The sequence below is a fragment of the Drosophila sechellia genome, chromosome 2R (assembly GCF_004382195.2).
Source record: "Drosophila sechellia strain sech25 chromosome 2R, ASM438219v1, whole genome shotgun sequence".
NCBI classification, from domain to species: Eukaryota; Metazoa; Arthropoda; class Insecta; order Diptera; family Drosophilidae; genus Drosophila; species Drosophila sechellia.
The window spans coordinates 1719111-1743142 of record NC_045950.1 but is presented as its reverse complement, the minus strand read 5'-3'; the positions used below and the strand labels follow the sequence as shown (position 1 = coordinate 1743142).

The following is a 24032-nucleotide window of genomic DNA, read 5'->3' as shown; positions in this document are numbered from 1 at the left end:
TCTATAGGTCTATTAAACATTTTTTTTTTGTTTTTCTATTATATTCTGAAATAATTTTGTCAGTAACAATATTCCGTGCCATATTTATACATTTATATGTCCTTATTATATGTCGTATAACTTTATTCATAAAAAGTAACATCTTATTAATAATATTTAAACGAAATAGGGTATGCAGTTTTTGCTTTTTACATAGAAGTATTAGTCATATGTGTTACATACGAGCTACTTAAAGTGTTGCTTTTTATATTAAAATTATATGAATATCTCTTGATTCCCATGTCCAAATTGCAATTGACATTATAAAAGTTTTTTTATACTGCTGAAATGTGGTCCGGAATTTCTCCATTTTCGTATTTTTCCCACATTCGTAGAAACAATTTTTCTAATCCTTTGGCATACTGTGAGCAATCAAAGAGAGGACTCTCTACGCGGGCTTTCCATACTTTTGCCCGTAAGGCTTTCAAATATTCTTTTTTTGTTCCCAGGCGTATAGCAATATTTTGATATTCTTCTCTTGTACGCGCTATTAACTCTGGGCATCCAAGGGTAGCAAGCTGAGAGGCAGCCACTCTGAAACGAAAACGAATGCATAAAATTGATATATTTTCATAAACAAACAAAAATTTTGAATAGGAAAAGAAAACATAATACAAATCAGTATTTCAGGGCGTCACAGAAAATAATCTACTTTCTGTTATGAGTTTTGGCCTGTGAATTTGTTAAGTACATCCACAACTACAAACCTAAATTCTTCATTGTTGTAGTTTAATATGAGTAAATTAACCTAATTGTTTTATGATTTTAATTAATTGCATATGCAAAATGCCTACTGCACAATCTTGCCACTTAATTCTACATATACAATCTTTTGGGTTTCGCTGCCATTTTCTTAGGTATTTTGAAAAATGTTTAAAAAATTCTATATTACTATCTTTATCTTTAAAATGGGCTTTATAATAATGTATCATTTGGAGTTCTTAATAAGGTTAATTCGGTGTTTTGTTGTGTAATTTGTAGAAACATTTGTAGGCAGCTATAATACAAACTTTTTTTTTTTCATATTTTACAAAAAATACGCGAAAAACACAGTACAGTGAATTGACGGTATTTGAACTATTGTGACTAAATATGAATTTGCAATTCTCCGAAGCAAACTTAGGTTGTGTCGGTCACTATTTATATCTTAGTAGGTGCGAACAACTTTTGATCATAATAATGGAGTTGATTAAGCGCAACCAGTAAAATCTTAATAATCTTTCGAAAAACGTTTGACGATCGGAGGTAATCTTTTGGCACAAACTTGAGTCACTATTTTCTTCATGTACACTTTCCACTTTCTATCTTTTATAGTTCGCGAGATCTCATATGGTGAGACTAACATTTAAAGATATAAGACGCCGATGTCAAAAGGTTTAAACCCAAGAAAAAAATGAAATTCTGGAATGCAGAAGACAACAAGAGAGAATGCTATAGTCGAAGTCCCCGACAATCAGATACCCGTTACTCAGCTAGTGGAAATACGATCGCGAATTTTCATAATTTTTCTAGGATATCGATAGATATCGGTGAGTAAAAAAATCGAGTAACAGCAAGAGTAATAAACATATGAAAAGATTTTGCAAAGGTGTGGGCGTGCAAGTTTTGGGCGGTTTGTAGGCGTAAGAGTGGGCGTGGAAAAAAGTTAAAAGAATAGATTAAAATTTACATGACTAATAGAAATATGGCCGTTCATACGAACCGCCAGACAGACGGACACGGTCAGATCGACTCGGCTATTGATCCGGATCAAGAATATATATACTTTATATGGTCGGAAACGCTACCCTCTACAGAGCCGAATATACCTTTTTACGAGTAACGGGTATTAAAAAGACGAAACTAAGCGGGGTGATAGAAAATCTTTTGTAGGGAATTCCATGAACATACCTTGAGGCTAATGTCTCTCCTGGCAAAGTTACGACAGGGGTACCCGTCCACAAAACGTCCATAGATGTTGTATGTCCATTGCATAAAGGAGTATCAAGACATATATCAGCTAATTGACCCCGTCGTACGTGCTCTTCTTTTGCCGCAACATTGGAAAATATTACTCTATCAGGAGATATTCCTAAAAATAAGATATGTTTTACTTTTATGTCGTTAATTAAAGAAAATCATATTTACCAAAGTCACTGACGGTTTTTTTAATATTTTGCTCACCAACTGCTGGAAACCTTAATAACCACAAAACTGACTTAGGCACATTTTTTAAAATTTCTACCCATGACTCGAGGGTTTGTGGATCGATTTTGTATAGCTGATTAAAATTGCAATACACAACAGCGTCGTCGGGTAACATATATTGACGACGAGTAGTTATTACAATATTTTGTGGTACCTCTTCACCAGTAGCGGCCTTGTTGTTAGTTTGGGTAGTGGCCAATCCGTTTTGAACTACAACGCCATTTAAAGATGTTTGCACTTGACCAGTGGCTATCATTGATACTATTTGTGTTGTGTTTGGTAACTCCGCGACTTTATGAGTTATCTCGACTGGTTTTTGTGCGTTAACAACTTCTTTTATCTCCTTTACATCTGTGTTTTCAACAAGGGGGGATAAATCTGTTGCATTTATAACCGTTACATTATCAACAACGGAAGATTGTTGTTTGTCACAGACAATAATTCGTTCCTTTAAATGTGGAAACATTTGCTTATGATCACCTATAAAATATGTGTGCGGCATATAAGATAATTTTTCACTATATTGGTAAGCCAATTCTATTGGACTAGTTACAGAATCCGTAATAATGTAATCCATAAAACTAGCCCCACTAGTACCTGGATAGCCTAACCACATTACTTGAATAGGAGCAGGGCGAAGAGCAAATATTTCATTTCTTGCGCCCTTTGTGTAGCCATTCATATTAACCAAAATATGTATGCCGTCATTAAATATCTTGTCCGCTGCCTTGCCATTGCAAGGGATCTGAGAAAGATCCACAAAGTTTTCAGACTCTCGACTGATTTTGTGTCGAAATGTTGTACCATCATCTGGACTTAAGGCATAACAAAAGATTTCCACTTTTGAACGATCATGAAGACCTGGCACAGATTGCATTAAATGCGAGGTAGGATGATTCCCAAAGTCCGAGCTAAGATAACCTATTCGAAGCCTCCCCTTTGTAGGCAACTTCTTTAAGAAGTTATACGGTTTTTTATGAAGCACATGAACTTTTTCTAAACACAAATTAGCATGTCGCGCTGCAATTGCTTTCCGACAATCATGAGTCAACGGATAGAGCATCGAGTGGTGTGGATGCACGGATGGTAAACGGTTTTTTTCAAGCTGCTCAGTGACAATGCTAACCAGTTTTTTCATGCGAATATCATAGTCAGTCCAATCACAAACAATTTGCAGGCAATGAGCCAAATTGCAGTATGCATCGGGAAAATCAGGTTTTAACTTTAGAGCTGTTCGGTAAGACTGAATGGCTTCAGGAATATTTCCGGAATCTTTGTGTATGCTTGCCAAATTACTATGCGCATCAGCAAACGCTGGGTTAATTTGAATTGCTCTAGTGTAGCATTGCAATGCCCCGCTGACGTCTTGTAATTCTTTAAGAGTATTTCCCATGTTCGAATATGCATCAGCAAATGTGGGTTGAATTCTGATAGCTTCCTTATAATGCATTAACGCTTCCTTTAATTTGCCTTGCTGTTGCAAAACTGATGCCAAGTTTGAATGAGCAGCAGCAAAATCAGGGAAAACTTCCAAGGCTTTTAGGTAAAGCCGCGTAGCTTCTTCAATATACCCTTGCTCTCTCTTTATGTTAGCTAAATTATTAAGGGAATCTGCATGATTTGAACATAGTCTTAGTGCAGTGTTATAGCAGTCCTCAGCTTCTTTAACCTATAAATATTACTTAGTTAGAGCACACCAAAAACATAAATAACACAAAATAATAAAGCATACCTGCCCCTTTTCTTTAAGAGCGTTAGCAAGGTTGCAGTACGCATCGGGGAAATTCGGTTGCAGTTCAATTGCCCTCCTATATGTATCGATAGCCAAATCAATAAGACCTTGTTCATAGTAGACGCATGCCAAATTGCCATGAACTACAGCATTATTCGGAGATAAATTTAATGCACGTAAATAGGCGGCCACAGCTCTGAAAATTATTAAATATTTTAAGATGTGTGAAGTGTTAATTTCATAAATAGGTTGTCCAAATTATTGTATATATTCTCGATTGCCAATAGTAATTTGCTCAAATGAACTTAAACGTACCTTTTCCATAAAACTTTTAACTGGAAAATAATTGAAAAGGTAGTTCTGCCGTTGCTTGTACATTTCAACTTATTTGTATATTTTTCGTCCGAACAGCATATTTTAATTACTGTATAAACCATCACGGATTGATACTCCATTTAAGTAGAAAACTTTTTGATACTAGTACTGTATTAAACGTATTGCAATACAAAAAATGTACACAAATTGTCTGCCGACAAAAAAATATTTTTATTAACATACATAAGAGCACGCGTCCAATATTAGTTTCGTTTAATATTCTTTTGAAAAAAAATATGCGTGTGTATATACAACACACATAAGCACGGATACAACGAAATAGATTTTTGTGACGTAAATAAACGCAAATGTTTTCACACTGTTTATCAACTGAATAGGTTAGGTTAAATAGCTTTCATATTCGAATGAAAAATGAAATCGTATTCAGATTCATTTTATACTGTAAGTCTATAAATTATTAATTCGGCAGTTTTCAAGGCTAGATTTGCATGTATTTTATATAGTCCGATTTTTATATAAATATAATTATAATATTATAAAAGAAATACCGTTATAGTCGAATTTCCCGACTACAAGATACCCGTCAGGCTGTAACAGCTTTTGGCAGTTAGACAATCTTCTAAATAATACTTGCGTTCCTTTACTTTACGACCGTTCATCCCTCCGAGATATCAAGAACTATAAATTCTGAAGTGTTAAGATTAAGCATGCAGACTGTAAAGACTTCATTTTTATATTTTATCATTTCTCTTTGCAATTTTTTAGATATGCCAAAAACATTTTTGCCACGTCCACTCTAACTTCCAAAGGTCTCCCAAAACTGTAACGCCCCCAGCTTTGAATCAATTTTTTCGAATGTCGAAATGCCAAACGATTGGCACTTCAGTGTAAGGGGTACCGTTACTCGTAGAGGAGAACCTCTTACTCTACTAGATTCGTTGAAAAGTATGTAACAGGCAGAAGAAAGCTTTTCCGACCATATAATGTGTATATGTCTTGTTTAGGATCAATAGCAGCCGAGTCGAGCTGGCCATGTCCGTCTGCAAGAACATCGTATGAAATCAGGATATAAGCTAGTGAAGTTTAAATTAAGCATACAGTTACCAGAGACACAGACGCAGCGCAAGTTTGTTGACCCATGTTGCCGCCCACATTTTTATTTGATTTTTTTTTTTTCATAAATTTATTAGTCTTGTAAATTTGTATCGATTTGACAAAAAAAAACTTTTTGCCACGCCCACCACTCACGCTTTACAAAAATATTTTGATATAAATTTAAAAAGTATAAAAGTATTAAAGTAAGCCAAAAAGTTTTTTGGCAAATCAATAGAAATTTACAAGACTAATAACATTATGATAAAACAATAGAGAATTCTATAGTCGAGTTCTGCGACTATCAGATACACGTTACTCATCAGCCAGTATGAGTGCGTAGGCAAAATTGCATAACTTTCTGGGATATCGATAGATATTGGGGAATATAATAAGAAAAACTTTAAAAAATTTTCAGTGTGGAAAAAATTTTAAAAAAATTCCAAAGTGTGGTCGTGACCAGTTCGGCGGCTTTAGGGAGTTAGAGTGAACGTGGCAAAATGTTTTTTTGGCAAATGGACAGAAATTAACACGAATAATAAAATTATGAAAAAATATCCAACACATTTTCAAAAGTGGGCGTGGCAAAAAAACGTTTTATTGCAAATCAATAGAAAATTACAAGACTAATAATAAAGTGAAAAAATATCGACACGTTTTTAAGAAGTGTGGGCGTGGCAGTTATGTGCTGTTTGTGGGCGTTAGAGTGGGCGTGGCAAAATGGGTCAACATGTCTCTAGAATCTGTATGCTGAATCTCAACCTTCTGGCTTCTATAGTTCCTGATCTCGACGTTCATACGGACATGGATAGATCGACTCGGCTATTGAATTTGATCAGGAATGTATATACTTTATATGGTCGGAAACTCTTCCTTCTGCCTGTTACATACTTTTCATCGAATCTTTTACTTTACGAGTAACGGCTATAAAGAGACATGAACATACTAACAGAATTTATACCATCATATCATCATATCATATACCATCGGTAATGTAACTTCGCAAGCACGACGTCTCGGTTAATGGACAGCTACAGCTATTGCCCGCGGATTTAATAAATTAATTATTATATTAATTATATACACTAAGTGCCGAAGTTTTTTATTGCCGACTGAAGCAAATAGATGTAAGTCTTATATCAGCTGCACCAGGGAAGTTTTGGAAATCTATGGTGATCAAGTGAGTTTCCCTCTCCAATGAAACGTTTCGCGGTCAAATTTCTTATTTCTTGTGTAGCGACATACAGGCGGAAATTGAATCTTCGAAATTCTATGCCTGACAAAGAAAAGTTAATTTAAATTTTGGTTCGGAAAAAGAAAAGTGAAAGTCTGCTCTTAGGGAAAATGATCATAGGTAGGGCAAGGCCAGCAAAAAATTTCGTATCCTTTCTCTTTGCTGAAACTATCCTTTTCTGAATATACTTATTCCTTCTTATACTAGCTGACATATTCTTTTGTCAAAAGAACGCTCAATTCTCGATATTATTAAATAATGTCTGTAGCGAAAGGGTATCTGTAAAGGGAAGACCAGCCAACCCAAACGCCGACGAGCTACAGATTCTCTTATCTTTCACCAACTTATTTCGTTAAGCATTCCTTAAAAAATAAAAAATCTATGATCTCTACAACTTGTTACGGCCCATTGCCCAGCACAGAGCTTAGTCATGTAGTTAGCCGCAGCGAAGAAGAAGAACCAAATCTCTAATGCCTCTTCCTGAGTTTTGACTACAAAGTGAGGCAAATACCATCCAATCATATTATTTCGATTTGTAATCTTTGTTGTTAAAATGACCTAATTGCCAGACTGATATATCAATTTCTATGACTTTTTCAAAAGCTTTATAGTTTTAGTGACGAATTAAGCGTATAATAGATGTTTCTTTTGGTTAAATCCGAAAGTGTGGCTGCGGATGTCAATAAAAAACAATATTATTTGAAAACAACAAGCAAATTTTTTCCAACCTTTCTACAGATTTTTACTGGATTCGTAATTTGTTCATCGTACCCTTTCAATCATTTTGGGCCCCTTTTAATTTAAATTTATAAAGATCTTATTTGTGACACATTTAATAAAACGTATTTTTTGCATTTTATTTTAATGCTTCCCATTTTTATTTCAGCAGCATTTTGAAAGAAAAAAATAAGAAATTTAGTTCAACAAAAATTGACCAGAGAGAATGCAATAGTCTAGTTCCCCGATTATCAGATACCTGTTAGTCAGCTAATGGGGAAATGCGAAATTTCATAATTTTTGTGGGATATCGATATTGGGAAATACAATTTGAAAACAAATTTACAAAATTGTTCAAAGGTGTGTCTGTGTGTTCGGGCGTTTTGAAGGTGTAAGGAAGGGCGTGGCCAAAGTGTTTTTGGAATACCTACGGAAATTGGTATGACAAACAATAAAATATGTGTCAACAAACTTGCGCTATGTTTCTATGTTTCTATAGTCTATATGTTTAATCTCGACTTTCTAGCTTTAATAGTTCCTGAGATCTCGACGTTCATACGGACGGACATGGCCAACTCGACTCGGCTATTGATCCTAGTCAAGTCTATACGTGCTTTATATGGTGGGTTTCATTTAACAGCGTCTTGGACGACCTCAACTGAACCCGAAGAAGTCCGGCATTTGTTCAACAAATGTTTAACGTTTCCGAATGAGGTAACGTTTCCTGACAGATGGAAGCGCACGACACTGCTACTCCATCTGTCAGGCTGCCCATCTGCCTGCTGGACACGATTGGCAAGGTCTTCGATAAGGTGATCGCGGCCAGGCTCGACGAAGCAATAGCGACTGCGAAGAAAGTCCCCTCCAAACCAGTACGGATTCCGGAAAGGATTGTCGACGCTGGACGCGATCTCCACGGTCACAAACACGATTAAAAGAGCCATTGAAGGCTCCGGGTGGGAAAACTTTTCCAAAGGACGCTGGACCCACAGGCTGATCACCCACCTTTAGCGCTGCGGGCATGGCACAGACGACGGCTGTACGGACTGCGGCGAAGGGATAGTAGAGGATGCCTATCTCGTCATCTTTAAATGTCATCGCCACGAGCGGCGGTTAACTCCCGAGTCTTTGGGGGCCCATAGTGGTGGATACCCCGAGGACATGTGAGGCAGCTTATATATACGAAGCGTCCTTCATGAAGTCCTTCGTCCTTCGCTAGAATCGGGTCCCTTATTCGGTTTCTTAATCTCCACCACCAAGTAATGTTACGTAGTCATAGTATACACTGCGCATCATCAGATTAGCGCCCCCTGCATCACTCCGTTTCTTCTTATGTTTTGTATTTTGCCATTGCACGAAAATCTATCAATGTTATTGTTTTTTTTTTTCACTGATATCCCCTCTCTCTTTGACGATAAAAAAAAGAGGTCCGGTGAAGAACCGTTAACTTTTTAATTCCGCTTTGTTTTATTTTCGGCGAAAAATTAAGCACGTAAATTGCATCATCAGATTAGCGCCCCCAATGCAGTTTTTAATAATTTCCGTAATTTGAAAGGCAGGACGAGAAAATTTTTTATGTTGTTAAATTGAAAGATTTGCTTTAATTTTGCGACATGAATGCGGGCTGTCTTTTCATAAAATTGCAGATAAACCAGGGAGACATCGCAAAACTATAGCCAATTTTATTAAAAACAAGTATACTTATGGAAATAACTATAAAGGTCGCAATAACATTGTCTTTAACACGGCAGATCGTAGGTCCATACGTCGAATACCGTGCAATTCCCACGACTTCTCCGTCAAAATTCGAGAAAAAGTGGCGAAACCCCGGTCAAATCGTTGATTCAAAGGGTTATTAAGAAAGCTAATCATTTAAAACACGAAAAACTGAAAAAGAACCCCCTCTTAATAAATTGCGAAAAATAAACACGAAAACTTTAATTCTACAAGCAACGAGTATAAAAAGTTTCGGTTCGAAGACGATCAAAAGTCAAGACGTGGAGCGACAACCCCTAAATAGTCAAAGATCAGCAATAAAGCGTTTAATAAAATACTTGGTGTTACTATACAATAATCTGCCGCGTTCCTTAGGTTAAATCACTAACATAATATACATTTAGTGGGGTAAACCTAAATGTAAGTAATGGTCTTACCTATCAAATATTCGTGCCTCCTTAAGAACGTTTCCCAAATTTATATATGCATCCAGAAAATTGGGATCAAGAGTCACAGCTTTTTCAAAGTGATGTATAGCTAACCAAATTTCTCCCTGAGCGTTAAACACACATCCAAGGTTACTCCATGCAACTGCAAAGCCAGGGCATGTTTCAATAGCCTTTAGGTAACAGGCCTAAAAATATAATATAAGAAATAATGTTATTTAATATATGATTATTCGAATTTTGTTTGTTTGGGCTTGCTTTTGTCCATTTAAAATCAGTTTAAGCAAAACTCGGATTTTTTAGTCTACTAATTTGATGTATTTTGATCTATACATACTTTGGCTTCTTCCAAACGACCGAGGGCCTTAAGGAGATTTCCCAGATCGCTGCGCACACAATACAAATCCTAAAAATGTGTACAATAAAGCATATATTTGTATAGGAATTTAAATAAAACTTACAGGATTATATTGTAGCGCTGTAATATAAGCTTGAACAGCAGACTCCATGTCACGAGCAGCAACCAATGCAGCAGCCAAATTAATGTATCCATCAATAAAATCTGGTTTTAGACGTACAGCTCTGCGATAGTTGTCTAAAGCTTCTTGTAACTGTCCGCGCTCTTTAAAAACATTTCCTAAATTACTAAAAATAAAAGATTTTTGTAAATTACTTGTCGGTGGAAAATAATGATCTATGATTTTATATACATGTATCACAGCTCTACAGTCAAAAATAAATGTAAGATTAAGTAATATTTGAACAATTTTGAAGTTTGTCCTCAATTTATTCTCCAATATCTATCGATATCACAGAAAAATTATGAAATTTCGCGTCCGGATTTCCACTAGCTTTCCATTTATGTTCTATGCTTCTCCTTAAAAAAGTTCCAGACAGCATACTGTGGTAACTATTATTTGTAGCAATGGCAATGTTGCTTAATTTTTTCCTAATACTTTTCGCCATGTTAATGAGAGGCTGATAGATGATTTTCAAGCGGAGATGTTTACTTCCGTTAGATTAGATGGTGCAAATGTGTCCACAGTGTTGGTCGATGCATTCAGCAACGATTTCGTTGTGTGTAGGATAATTCTGGGAGTCCTTTCCGACTTCATTGTCGATTGAGAAGGGTCACTTGAGAACTAAGTCTGAAGGCGGAAGAGGGGATGCAGTCAACCAGACCGCGCGTGAGAGGAAGTAGTGAGACGGAGCGTTGAAAGAAGGATTTCGGGAGTGAGAACGCGCGGACAAGTAACGAAATAATAAACAGTGGAAGTGTCAGGCAGCAAGTGGCCCGCAGGAAGTGAACGACGAGCACTGCAAGGGAAGAGTGATCCTGGGAGTGGAGGAAAAGATCCTGGCGTGTCTGAAAGGGTCAGTGGAGTCAGTGGTCAGCAAAGGTGGTCCCAGGCCGAGCGTTGCCTCGACCGTGGACGATACACCCTGACCCATAACATACTAATCCTGGCCGGGCCGACACGTCGTCCGTTGTCAAGGAGTACCCAGGACAACGAAGGAAAGGCGTTGCAGGAGGAACGCCGCAGGAGCAGCGAGATCACCGGAGGAGTCACCTATATAACAGTAGAATAAATCGATTATAACTCTCTGAGCTAGCCGTTGCAATTCGTAGCGAGAAAAAATAGAAAAATCGGGTCGTAACAATTTACTTATAAAACATACCAACATACATAGGAGTTCTAAACTATAAGCTAGCGACTCAATAGTGAGGATTCAACAGAAAATTCTGCACTGGTGCTAACGCATCCACAACAAATAAAATTCAAGAACTGGCCAGCCAAATCGTGGCTGTTCAGATTGCTCCCGTCCGGACAGAAACGCCATAAATTCAGGTTTTTCAACCTTTTAGAATTGAGAGAATAGTCCCTTTGCAGTGAAACGCAGTTCGATTAAGAATCGACTCGATTTTACATACACGAGGTTGAGAAGAAGCTCACCAAGGCCACTATGTCGTACGAAGCGTCGGAAGCAACGGTGCTGTGTGAGAAGTTCCGTAACGACGCCTTGCGCGTTTTCGTTCCAGGACTTAGACGCAACCTCACAGATTTGCTGTTCGCGACACGCCAACAGCGCTCGCCTTAGCGCAAGAAGTAGAGTCTAACCACGAACGGTACACTTTCGCATCTTCATTTGCAAAAAGCCAGCAAGTGAAGGACGAGCACTGCAAGGGAAGAGTGATCCTGGGAGTGGAGGAAAAGATCCTGGCGTGTCTGAAAGGGTCAGTGGAGTCAGTGGTCAGCAAAGGTGGTCCCAGGCCGAGCGTTGCCTCGACCGTGGACGATACACCCTGTCCCATAACATACTAATCCTGGCCGGGCCGACACGTCGTAGGTAGTAAGCAGTATCCCAAAGTACAGGAGCGACAACAGGCCACCTCCAAAGGCCAACCCGCATGGAAGTATAGGGCAAAACCCACACATCACTAGGCAGCACACGGCACACGGCAAAAATGGCATTTTCCAAAGGTCGAAGTCTTCCTACAATAACCCAATATGGATCGTAGACAATAAGGGCACCGACGAAGTGGGCAATAATGCGTATGGTACTGGACTTTCGCAAATTAAATTAAAGGTACCATACAAATACCCCATGTGGAATATCTCAATGACATTGGGGAATCTCGGAAAATACAAATACTTCACGACACTCGCTCTGGAGTCGGGCTATCACCAAATCACGCTCGCTGAACGCGACGTTGATGACGTCATCATCGTTTCAGAAGATGCCCATTGGGTCCTAATGAGCCTATATGATGCAAACATGAGGATATCGGCAGAAAAGCCGCGTATTTTAGGAAAAGCGTCAGCTTCCTTCCTCACACACACGGACAAATCTGTGAACTGCTTCCAAACTAGATAATTTTAGGAGAGGCGCGCTCCCCTTGAAAACGCACTTTTATACTGCTTGGAAATAAGAGACGGCGCTCAATAAATTTCTGGTGCAAACAATCCTTGCTTGAGGATCTCGCAAACATCATTATTCCTAATGGTGTGAATACGATCCACTGTGACCTTCATACGACGGCACTAATCCAGGACGACGTGGTTCGAAAATTTCCAGCCCCAAAGTTTAGCTTATGAGCTGTTGACTTTTACCGCATCAACAGACCGCACAACAATATCGTCCGTCCTGTTCGAGTGTCGGGGAGTGTGTGAAAATATTGGTTATTGTAAAATTTTTACATTTTTAATGAAAATTCGAGTTTATCATTAGTGTAGTTTTTGGTAAGTCAACAACACTAAAATTTGCCTTCTGCCCCGTTCTAACTATGTGCTCGATATTTGTCATCAGACGAGTACATTTTATGCCAGCTATCATAAAAACAGACTCAAGTTTTAAGTCATCAGAAATGGGCGTGTTTTAACATAACAACTTATATGGTTATTTTTGTAGAAAAGTACTTACCTATAAGCTTCTGCCAGCACAGGGTTTTGTTTTATTGCCAATGTTGAGAATTGTGCTGACTTATCAAGACGTCTGCACTGAAAGTGAATAGATGAAAGCAACAACAAAACTCCAGTGTTTGTACTGTCTTGACGCCATAATTGCATGCAATGCTTTTCCGCGCTTTCATAGTCAACAGCTTGGTATTCTCTATGGGCCAACTCGAGTAAACCTATATTGTAATATAGATCGATTTAAACATTATAATTTTTTTACAGTATGTTAATATATATTCTTATGTACATATATATTTATACCCGTCTCTCGTAGAGTAAAAGGGTACACTAGATTGGTTGAAAAGTATGTAACAGGCAGAAGGAAGCATTTCCGACTTTATAAAGTATATAAATCTAGTCTATCTAGCCATGTCCGTCTGTCCGTATGTACGTCGAGATGATATTCAGCATACAGATTCTAGAGACAAAGACGCAGCGCAAGTTTGTTGACCCATGTTGCCACGTCCACTCCACCGCACAAAACTGCCACGCCCACACTTTGGAACAATTTTTAAATGTTTTCTTACTTCATTCCCCAATATCTATCGATATCCCAGAAAAATTATGAAAATTCGCGTTCGCATTCACACTAGCTGAGAAACGGGTATCTGATAGTCGGGGAATCCGACTCATTCTTTCTAGTTTTTCTTTATATATTTCTTCATTTACTTTATTATTCTAATGTTCATTTGCTAGGTATCGAACTTTTTAAGTCTGATAACCCTGTCAGTTATTTGAAGATATTGTTAAAGTTAAATATGCTTCATATAAGCAATTCAGATTAAAAAAGCTCGACTGGCTCTTCCACTCCAGCAAACTGCAAATGAGCTCTAAGGCGCTTTTAATCAAAGCCATTCTCGCTCCAACGTGGAGTTAGTTATGCCATCCAGGTGTGGGGAACTGCTGCCAAATCCCAGCTTAATATGCTCCGTGTGGTCCAGTCGAGAGCTGCACGTCACGCATCTGGGCTCCAATGGTACGTGACGAACATGGTCATCGAAAGAGATCTGAAAGTTACCCTTCTTGGGGATCAGATTAATTTCCACAGCAGCCGTTATGCCGACAGGCTTATGGCCCACCCGAACCGACTAGCAACTATCCTAGCTGATCCCATCTCCCTCCGAAGACTGAAGAGAGTACACCCCAGCGATCTCCTTACCCGGAGGATAATATAACATATTACATTTTAAGTAATTGATAACTAGACTAGATTTTTCTTTCTTTTGTACTTTATAATTAAGATACCAATTGGTCTCATTTATCTTTATCACACATTAGGTTATGTACAGAGAAATTACTGAACGATTCCTTTTGATACCTTAATAAATAGAATTAGTTCCTTTAAAAAAAAAAGATTATTAGGAGGATTTAGATCTTCAATGCACGTCTCCATAAGATGAATTACAGTTTAAAATCCTACGTTTTTTACACGCTTTGGATTGCTTCGAATTTGTAAACCTGTACCTAGTTACTAGGTAACTAATTTTAGAAGATGGGCAAACGATGAAAACTCATTTAGATAAAAACGAGCAAACGAAATAAAATATTATTAAACGGTTTGCAAACTATTTTTATTGCAAATATTGATTTTTAAGAGGTGGACTTACGAAATTAGTTATTTTTAAGCGTAGGCAAAAGGAAAATATTTTGTTGAAGTGTTTTCAAGTGCGGGCAAACGATAAAAACAAATAATATTGGTTGGGCAAACGTTTTTTTTTATAATATTTAGTATTAAGAGATAGGCAAACGCTTTATTCTCTAGCACCGAAATTAACTTGCATGTCTTATTTTCTCTAATGTATAAGTTAACACGCGCAGGGCCAAAATCGCTAACTCCACGATAAGACCGGACGCGGCCGCCGTAACGTCAGCGCGACTGCAACTAAGTCGCGAAATATGACTCCTGCATTCCAACATTCTACTGCCCGGAGCGTGTGAAGCGCAATGTCAGCATTCTGCCGTGAGCGCTGCTTCAGAAGACGGGCTACTTCATATTAAGCTTAAGTTTTCTGTCTTCAGTTAAAAAACTCATCAGAACGCGCATAGTCGCATAATAAATCGCAATAACTAAAATTGTTGTTTGTTAATTGGCGCCCACGGGACTCTTATAGAACTCACAATATTTGTTCACCAGCCAAAGCTGTGACAAATAAACGGAAAAGTGCGAAGCGAACTGTGACAAACAAATTATAAGTGCAAAGCTAATTATAGAACTCAGAATATTTGTTCACCAGCCAAAGCTGTGACAAATAAACGAAAAAATGCAAAGTGAAGTATTTTTTCCGACCAAGAACACAACAAACCAGCAAACAAAGTAAAAACAAGAATAAAAATAAAAAAGCTAAACAAACGGTTAAAACAACATACAAGTTAAAAAAATAGAACCCCAACACGAAGTGTTGAGAGAGTAAAGAAAAAATCAACAAATCAACAAGTGCACGCATCGGCAGTTTAAGCAGTTACCCAGAAATGAAATACATGTAAGTGATTTGTTCATTGTGCCATTATAAATGCAGAAAAGATTTAGCGACAGTAGTTTAGAAGACTATATCCCCTCTTACCGAGAATACAAAAACCGCACAATGACGCAACAAGAATCAATACAGATTGACCTTCACATACGAAATTGTCTGGCAGAGCAAGCACAAATATTTGACCAAAAAATAGCAACTTTAATAGAACAACTGAACGCTTTAAAGGCTACTGCGCCAGAGGTGACAGCTTATAAGCCTATAGAAATCATACCAGAAGTTAGATGTGAAGAGCCCCTAGACATAGTTAAATCTATTCCTGAGTTCGACGGCAAACAAGAACATTATATCTCTTGGCGCCAAGCGGCCAACGCCGCATATAAAGTCTTCGAAGCTTATGACGGAAGTTCTAGGCATTATCAGGCTGTTGCCATAATACGCAACAAGGTTAGGGGATCTGCAGATGCGATCTTAGCATCATTTAATACAGTTTTAAATTTTCACGCGATAATTGCTAGACTGGATTTCACATATTCCGATAAAAGTCCGGTTCACGTAATTCAACAAGATTTAGGTACTTTAAGGCAGGGTGACCAGCCCCTTTTAAAATATTACGATGAAATAGAAAGAAAGCTGACGCTTTTAACTAACAAAACTCTCATGTCCCACGACGCAGCTTCGGCAGCTGTGTTAAATGACAAATATAGAAACGATGCGTTTCACACATTTATCTCAGGCCTAAAGAAATCTCTAAAATGGGCAGTTTTTCCAGCCCAACCTCGAGACTTACAGACTGCCCTGGCATTAGCACAAGAGGCAGAATCAAGTAACGAGAGAAGCATTTTTGCCGCAAACTTTGCTCGGCACTTAGAGGAAAAAGCGCAAAAATCTGTGAATCAGAGGTCCCAAGGTTCGCGTCAAAACCCTCAGCAAGAGAGCGACGCTCCCACTATATTTAGGAAAAATCCCCATTACCAGAAAGGTAACGGTCAAAAGCCGAACACTTCAGGTAGCGCTAGACAGAGATATTACCAGAAGCCACAAGAATCAACTTCCGAACCCAAGGAAGTAGACACGTTATCAAGCTTTAGACAGCCCACTCAAGCAACAAATTTTAAAGGTGGTCATTCAGCGAAAAGTCGCCAATCATTGAACCACATGCCCCAAGACAAAAAACCGAATACGAGGAACAGGCAGAATCCGAGGCAAATGCGGCTGAAGACGATCTGTCTGAGGTCGAAAGCTGTAATTTTTTAGGGGTCACTCCCTGCTTCCGTACATCACACGTACAGTAGCAGGGCAGACCATAAAACTTCTTATCGATACAGGGACTTCGAAAAATTACATTAAGCCACTTCTAGGGCTGCCACACTTTGTGCCAGTCGACAAGCCATTCCAGGTAAAATCACTACATGGTCATACAAGAATTGAACGGAAGTGCCAAATTCAACTTTTTAAAACTAAAACATATTTTTTTATTTTAGAAAATCTGAGTGATTTTCACGGCATTATTGGCCTAGACTTACTAAAAAAGATTAACGTCAATGTTGATTTCGAAAAAAATTGTACCACTTATGATCGCGGTTCAGAGCCAATCAAGTTTACAAAATGCCAGAACGTAAACTTCATTAAAATAGACGATGACGATGTTTCTGAAGTCATTAAAGATGACTTTAACAAAATGATTAATAAAAGAACAGGGTCATTTGCAGATGTTAATGAGTCCCTGCCCTACAATATCAATACAGTTGCCACAATACGAACTGACGGGGAGCCAGTATATTCTAAACTGTACCCTTACCCAATGGGCGTATCCGAGTTTGTCAACGCAGAGGTTAAACAACTTCTAGCGAATGGCATAATAAGACAGTCCAAATCACCTTACAACAACCCGGTCTGGGTTGTCGATAAAAAGGGGGTAGACCAATCGGGCCACAAGCTAAAGCGTATGGCCATCGCTTTTCGTAAACTTAACCAAAAAACGACTGATGATAAGTACCCCCCCCCATCCCAAGTATTTCAACCATATTATCAAATATGGGCGAGGCACAGTACTTTACTACTCTTGACCTCAAATCGGGATTTCATCAAATCGAATTAGCGGAAAGGGACCGGGAAAAAACCGCTTTTTCCGTAAACAACGGAAAATATGAATTCTGTAGACTCCCTTTTGGTTTGAAAAATGCGCCAAGCATATTTCAAAGAGCCATTGATGATGTCTTAAGAGAGCAGATAGGGAACACCTGCTATGTCTACGTCGACGACGTAATTATCTTCTCTAACAACAAAGAAGACCACGTTAAACACATCGATTGGGTGTTAAACAGTCTTCAGACGGCTGGCATGAGGGTGTCTCAAGAAAAATCCAAGTTCTTCAAAAAGAGCGTGGAATATCTGGGATTCACGGATTCAAACTTCGCCAAGTAAGGTTCAGGCCATAAAAGACTTCAAACCGCCAAAAACCTTGTTTAGTCTCAGATCATTTTTGGGGCTAGCAAGCTATTATAGGTGCTTCATAAAAGACTTTGCCAACATCGCACGACCCCTAACGAACGTCTTAAAAGGCGAAAATGGTAAAATAAGTGCCAACAATTCAAGGAAAGTAAACCTTGAATTAACACAAGATCAACTAAAGGCTAAAAGACGTATTAGCCTCTGAGGACGTTATTTTAGCATACCCAAACTTTAAAAAACCATTCGATTTAACTACGGGTGCCTCAGGGCACGGTCTTGGAGCTGTGTTGTCTCAGGACGGACGTCCAATTACCTTGATTTCTCGAACATTACGAGACAACGAAGTAAACTTTGCAACAAATGAGAGGGAACTCTTGGCCATTGTTTGGGCCCTAAAAAATCTTCGGAATTATTTATATGGCGTAAAGAATTTAAATATCTTCACGGACCATCAACCGTTGACTTTTGCCGTGTCGGATAGGAACCCAAATGCGAAGATAAAACGCTGGAAAGCTTTTATTGACGAGCACAACGCAAATATTTTTTACAGACGCCCTATCTCGCCAGAATGTAAATGTACTCGAAGATTGCCCAAACTCTGATATTGCCACAATACATAGCGAAGAATCTCTTACCTATACTATCGAAACGACCGAAAAGCCTGTAAATTGCTTTAGGAACCAGATCGTAATTGAAGAATCTAACGCCCCATCAGTTAGATCTACTATTTTGTTCAAGGAAAAAACCAGGCACGTTATAAGATTTGTCGACCGTAACACACTTTTGCAAACAGTACAAGACATTGTAAATGCCAAAGTAGTTAACGCAATACATTGCGACCTACCCATTTTGGCATTCATACAACACAGTCTAGTAGAAGCGTTTCCGTCAACCACATTCCGACACTCCAAAAATATCGTGATAGACATTGTCGATAAAACCGAACAGAGAGAAATAATTATTGCAGAGCATAACCGAGCGCACCGAGCAGCGCAGGAAAATGTGAAGCAAATTCTCCGGGACTATTTTTTCCCAAAGATGAATTCGCTGGCAACAGAGATTGTCGTAAACTGTAAGGTTTGTTCAATGGGTAAATATAATCGACATCCGGTCAAGCAAGCGATGGGCGAGACCCCAATCCCATCATATGTTGGGGAAATATTGCATGTTGACATTTTTAGTACCGACAAAACATTTTTTTTAACATACGTCGATAAACTCTCAAAGTTTGCGGTCGTCCAATATATTACTTCACGCGCAATTGTGGACGTAAAGGCACCGATTTTACAGCTGGTAAACCTGTTTCCCAAAATAAGGATAATTTATTGCGACAACGAAAAATCTTTAAATTCCGAAACAATAAAAAATATACTAAACAATTTTGATCTTCAGATTTGTAATGCCCCACCACTCCACAGCACCTCTAATGGTCAAGTGGAAAGATTCCACAGTACCCTTACAGAAATAGCCCGTTGTCTAAAAATAGATAAACACCTTAACGAAACCAGGGACATAATCCTTTTGGCGACCATTGAGTATAATAGGTCAATTCACTCAGTAACAAACAGAAAACCGACAGTATTAGTTTACTCCGCCCCTTCGGACTTATTAACAGAAACTAGGGATAAAATTGTACTTGCGCAAGAAAAACAACTTGGGTACATGAACCGAGATAGAATCCATAAAAAGTATAAAGTAAGCGAAAAAGTATGGCTAAAATCGAACAAACGATTGGGTAATAAACTGTCACCACTGTGCACGGAAGAAGCCATTGATGCTGACTTAGGTACGACGGTTCTAATAAAAGGGAGGGTGGTCCATAAGGACAACCTTAAGTAAAACCAAAAAAAAAAAAAAATAAAAAAACAAATATAAATAAATAAAAAATTTCATCGCTTATAGAACTTTTAATTTTAATATTTTTATTACAGGTTAGGATATTTGTGTGTGCTGGCTTCCGCAATCACCTTGACAATAACGACTATGAAACTTAATGACTATTCACACGCAGACTACATACCTATAATAGACGGTGACTTAACGATATGGGACAGATACGGATATCTCGGACACACTTATAACATAACTTCATATGAAACTTATGTTGGAGATACCAGACGGCAACTGAACTACTTTGGAAAAGACCATATGCGAAATTTAATAACTACTGACTTGGGGCACATAGAATCACTAATAGCTACGATTAGGGTACACCATAGACATGCTCGCCGTATAAATCTACTAGGTACAGCACTCAAGGTAATAGCCGGAACCCCAGACTTCGACGACTGGGAACAGATTAAATTTAAACAAGGGCAATTAATAGATTCAGCAAATAGACAGATCGAAATAAATACGAAACTTCAATCTCGACTAAACGAAATTACAAGGTCAATGAATGCAATAAGTAAAACAGACAACGCGGACTAAGAACACCTATTTGAAAGTATACTTGCTAAAAATAGAATAATTATTACAAACCTAGAAGAAATAAATTTAAGAAGCCCCCTTATTTTGGAGTGTTGACATTCATGAGCTGGCCAATGAACTTCTCACAAATACGAGCTTAGCAGATATTTTAAGAGTATCTAGCGTTAAAGCCTTTCAGAACAACGATTTATTGTATTTCTTAATCAAATATCCTAAACCAGAAACAGTTTGTAAAAAAATTAACGTTTTCCCAGTTCAACATAATAAGATAATATTAGACTTTGAGAATAATAATGTAGTAGCCGAATGCGGTGCACGAATCTACGCCGTCAAGGAATGTAACGCAGCCATGAGTACCACCTTCTGCAAGAGATTGCAGAACCCGACTTGCGCTCAACAATTCTCTCCTTGGCCATCTGGATCCGGTGACACTTGTTGAAGAAGGTGTCCTGATTATCAACCACGCAACCTTCAGGGTCGAAGATAGCCTCGGCAGCAGTAAGATGATCTGTGGAACCTACTTAGCCACATATGACGATCGTATATCTCTAAACGCCACCCACTACGAAAACCACCAGGGCGTCCTAAAGAAGAAACCCGCTGCGGCAGTGGCCTCTCAGATCAATGTGGCTAGCCATCGAGATCAACTAAGCTTGCCGTTCTTGCACGAGCTGTCGCTGCAGAACCTCCAACACATTGGTAGTCTGAAATCTGACATCATTTCGAGACCCATTTTAAGCAGCGGCGTCACCATCGCCGTGGTCCTAATTGTTTATGGGATCATCCAAAGCATCCGTTACTGTCGAGTCAAAAGACGACACCCCGACTCCAGCATCGAGATGACGATACCTTCCCGAAAAGCCGAGAACGACTTTAACCTAACGCGGGGAGGAGTTAACACGCGCAGGGCCAAAATCGCTAACTCCACGATAAGACCGGACGCGGCCGCCGTAACGTCAGCGCGACTGCAACTAAGTCGCGAAATATGACTCCTGCATTCCAACATTCTACTGCCCGGAGCGTGTGAAGCGCAATGTCAGCATTCTGCCGTGAGCGCTGCTTCAGAAGACGGGCTACTTCATATTAAGCTTAAGTTTTCTGTCTTCAGTTAAAAAACTCATCAGAACGCGCATAGTCGCATAATAAATCGCAATAACTAAAATTGTTGTCTGTTAATTTATACAATATTTTTAAGGTTCTAAAGGGTGGGCAATCGTGGGCAATCGATGCTATTCCGATTAAAAAAAAGTGCGCAAAAAAGTCAACTTTTGGGTTTTCGAAAATTCAGTTCTCGAAAACTGGACGTGGACAAAAAAAAATAATTGCTGAACAAACATGGGCAAACGATGAGCATACGATTCCAGCTTGCAAATTTTAAAAATTCGATTTTTACGACCTCAGCTTCCTTGGTCAAGTTCCGCAACAAATTTTAACCCCTTTTTGCCAAATTAATAAAACAGCAAGGCTTGCTTCTTCCTACCGAATTTTACAATTATCAGAGGAATGTGTATAAGCTCCATACTTTTGAGAAGGCAACTGAAACTAAGTTTAAGAAATAATTCTTAAGAAACAAAAAGGAAAGATGATTGACCGGTGGTCAATTTTGATAAACACACTGACATCTGCATATTTATATGCAGATTGAAGTCCAGGTATAGACCATACATATCCAGATTTAGAACTACCCTAAAATGGTCCGAGTCTGTGAATTTTCACGATCTATCACTACGCAGTCAGTGATATTCCGATGATAATACACTACAAAATATAATACAATACGAAGAACACGCCTATTTTAAATTTATGGTCAGTTTATACAAATTAGGATAGTATTAAGCACTTCAATTGGTGCTGATTAACCAAGGTAAGTCATAACAATTTTTGAATTATTTCTATATTTTGCTAATACATATAATACATGAGTTTCTGAGCTTGGTCAAACTTCGCGGAGAAGCGGAAGCTTATCAATTAACACCTTAAAAGGGAAAACTCTATTGAAAAAAACCTGAATGAATTCCGAAAAGTACCGAAGAAATTTTAATAAGTTTAAGTTGTTTCAAACAAGAAAAGTATTTACAAAATAAAATAATTAATATTAGAGAGAGAAAGATAGTCGAGAGTTCCTCGACTATCAGATACCCCTTACATACGGCTTCAAAGAAGGATACACATTTAGAATACGAAAATCGTTTGTTTCTTAAGCATGTCAATAATTCTTTTCAAAATATTGCGTTTACAATTTCCTGGTATCTTTCATAGGTTCGGACCAATGCAACTTAAAAATTAATTTAACTACACAAAACAAGCTGAGACACTGGACGATTTTTATGCAATGTGTGAATTTTTCAGATGCGTACAACATATGCAGCTCTAAATATATTGTGAATATAAGACACCCATATCTACCTCGGGCCAGGCATAACCAATTGTTTGATTAATTGATTTTTCCTTATTTAATTTTGGTTGTATTCGCTTTCTAACTTATTCATTTGCACTTTAATATAATCAAAGAACTAAATTATTTAACTAGATGTATTCTTTAAAAAACATCAAATAGAAACGTATGTACATACAATGTATATAAATGTATGGTTATTTCTTACCGACTGATGAAAGAGATTGAATATCATTTTGTTTTACGACTAGGTTACTGCCTGTTGAATTCGGATTTTGATCTAATAATATATGGGCCGCGGACGGCAGTTGATGGCTTTGTCCTTGAGACTGCATTTTTCTTCGTCAGTTTGTTCAACATGCATTAAAATCCAACGTTGATAACATGTGTCTAAAATCAATAAGCCACCCTTAAGTAAAGACAGTGTGATGTTGTTTACATGTTTAAACCTTTAAGAAAGAGAATATCCGTAAAATATGAATTTGAATTGCATTAAGTTATAAAAGCAACCTGATTTAATTATTTTCAAACACCCACTCAGCTGTTAATACGATTTGCAATAGAAAATCAAATATTTACATACTCATATATTGAAAACTGTGAACAGCAACTTAATGGCTTATACCCTTTTCTTACGGCGGCAAAAACAATATTTTAATTATATCAATGTTATACCACATAGAATTTAGAATTGAGTGAGAAAAACAATTGTATTGTCGAGTTCCCCGACAATCAGATAAACTAGTCAGCTCTTGGAAATTCGAACACAAAATTTATTTATTTTTCGGGAATATCGGGAAATATTGGGAAATAAAATGAGAACAAAATTGTTTCCAACTGATCAAAAGTGTGGGCTCGACCGTTTTGGCAGGTGTAAGGTTAGGAGGGCGTATCCAAATATCAATAGAATTTTGAAAGTCTTATACAAAAATATAGTGGAAATGCGAACACGAAAGTTCATAATATTTCTGGGATATCGGCAGATATTGGGGAATAAAATGGCAAGTGTTTTTGGTATAACGATGAATATTGACAATAAAAACAATAAAACGACTAAAATCAAAAAATTTTTCAAAAGTGTGACAGTTTGCGGGCGTTAAATTGGATTTGGCAACTTCTAGCCTCTATAGTTCATGAGATCGACGGGCTTTTGATCCTAATTATGAATATATATAATTAATGCTACGGTAAACGAATTTTTAAGAATTCGATTTGAAATCGCAACATCAGTGCTTCGGTCTTCGAATTCGTAAAAGTTTTTTAGATTTGTCAAACGGGTTCTTGTGTCTGGCCGAAATGAAAAGTAAATGACTTTAATATCATAT

General features: G+C 38.0%; 1 protein-coding gene across 1 annotated transcript; it reads right to left on the bottom strand.

The window, feature by feature from the left end:
- Positions 1-99: 99 nt before the first annotated feature.
- On the bottom strand, positions 100-23308 carry LOC6620741 (UDP-N-acetylglucosamine--peptide N-acetylglucosaminyltransferase 110 kDa subunit). The gene is given in 11 exon segments (XM_032714784.1): positions 100-573; positions 1930-2110; positions 2167-3895; positions 3959-4154; positions 9491-9687; positions 9837-9905; positions 9961-10144; positions 12923-13133; positions 22916-23051; positions 23054-23156; positions 23218-23308. Coding segments are annotated over 10 exon segments (3180 nt in total). The 5' UTR covers positions 23072-23156; positions 23218-23308; the 3' UTR covers positions 100-314.
- Positions 23309-24032: the final 724 nt, after the last annotated feature.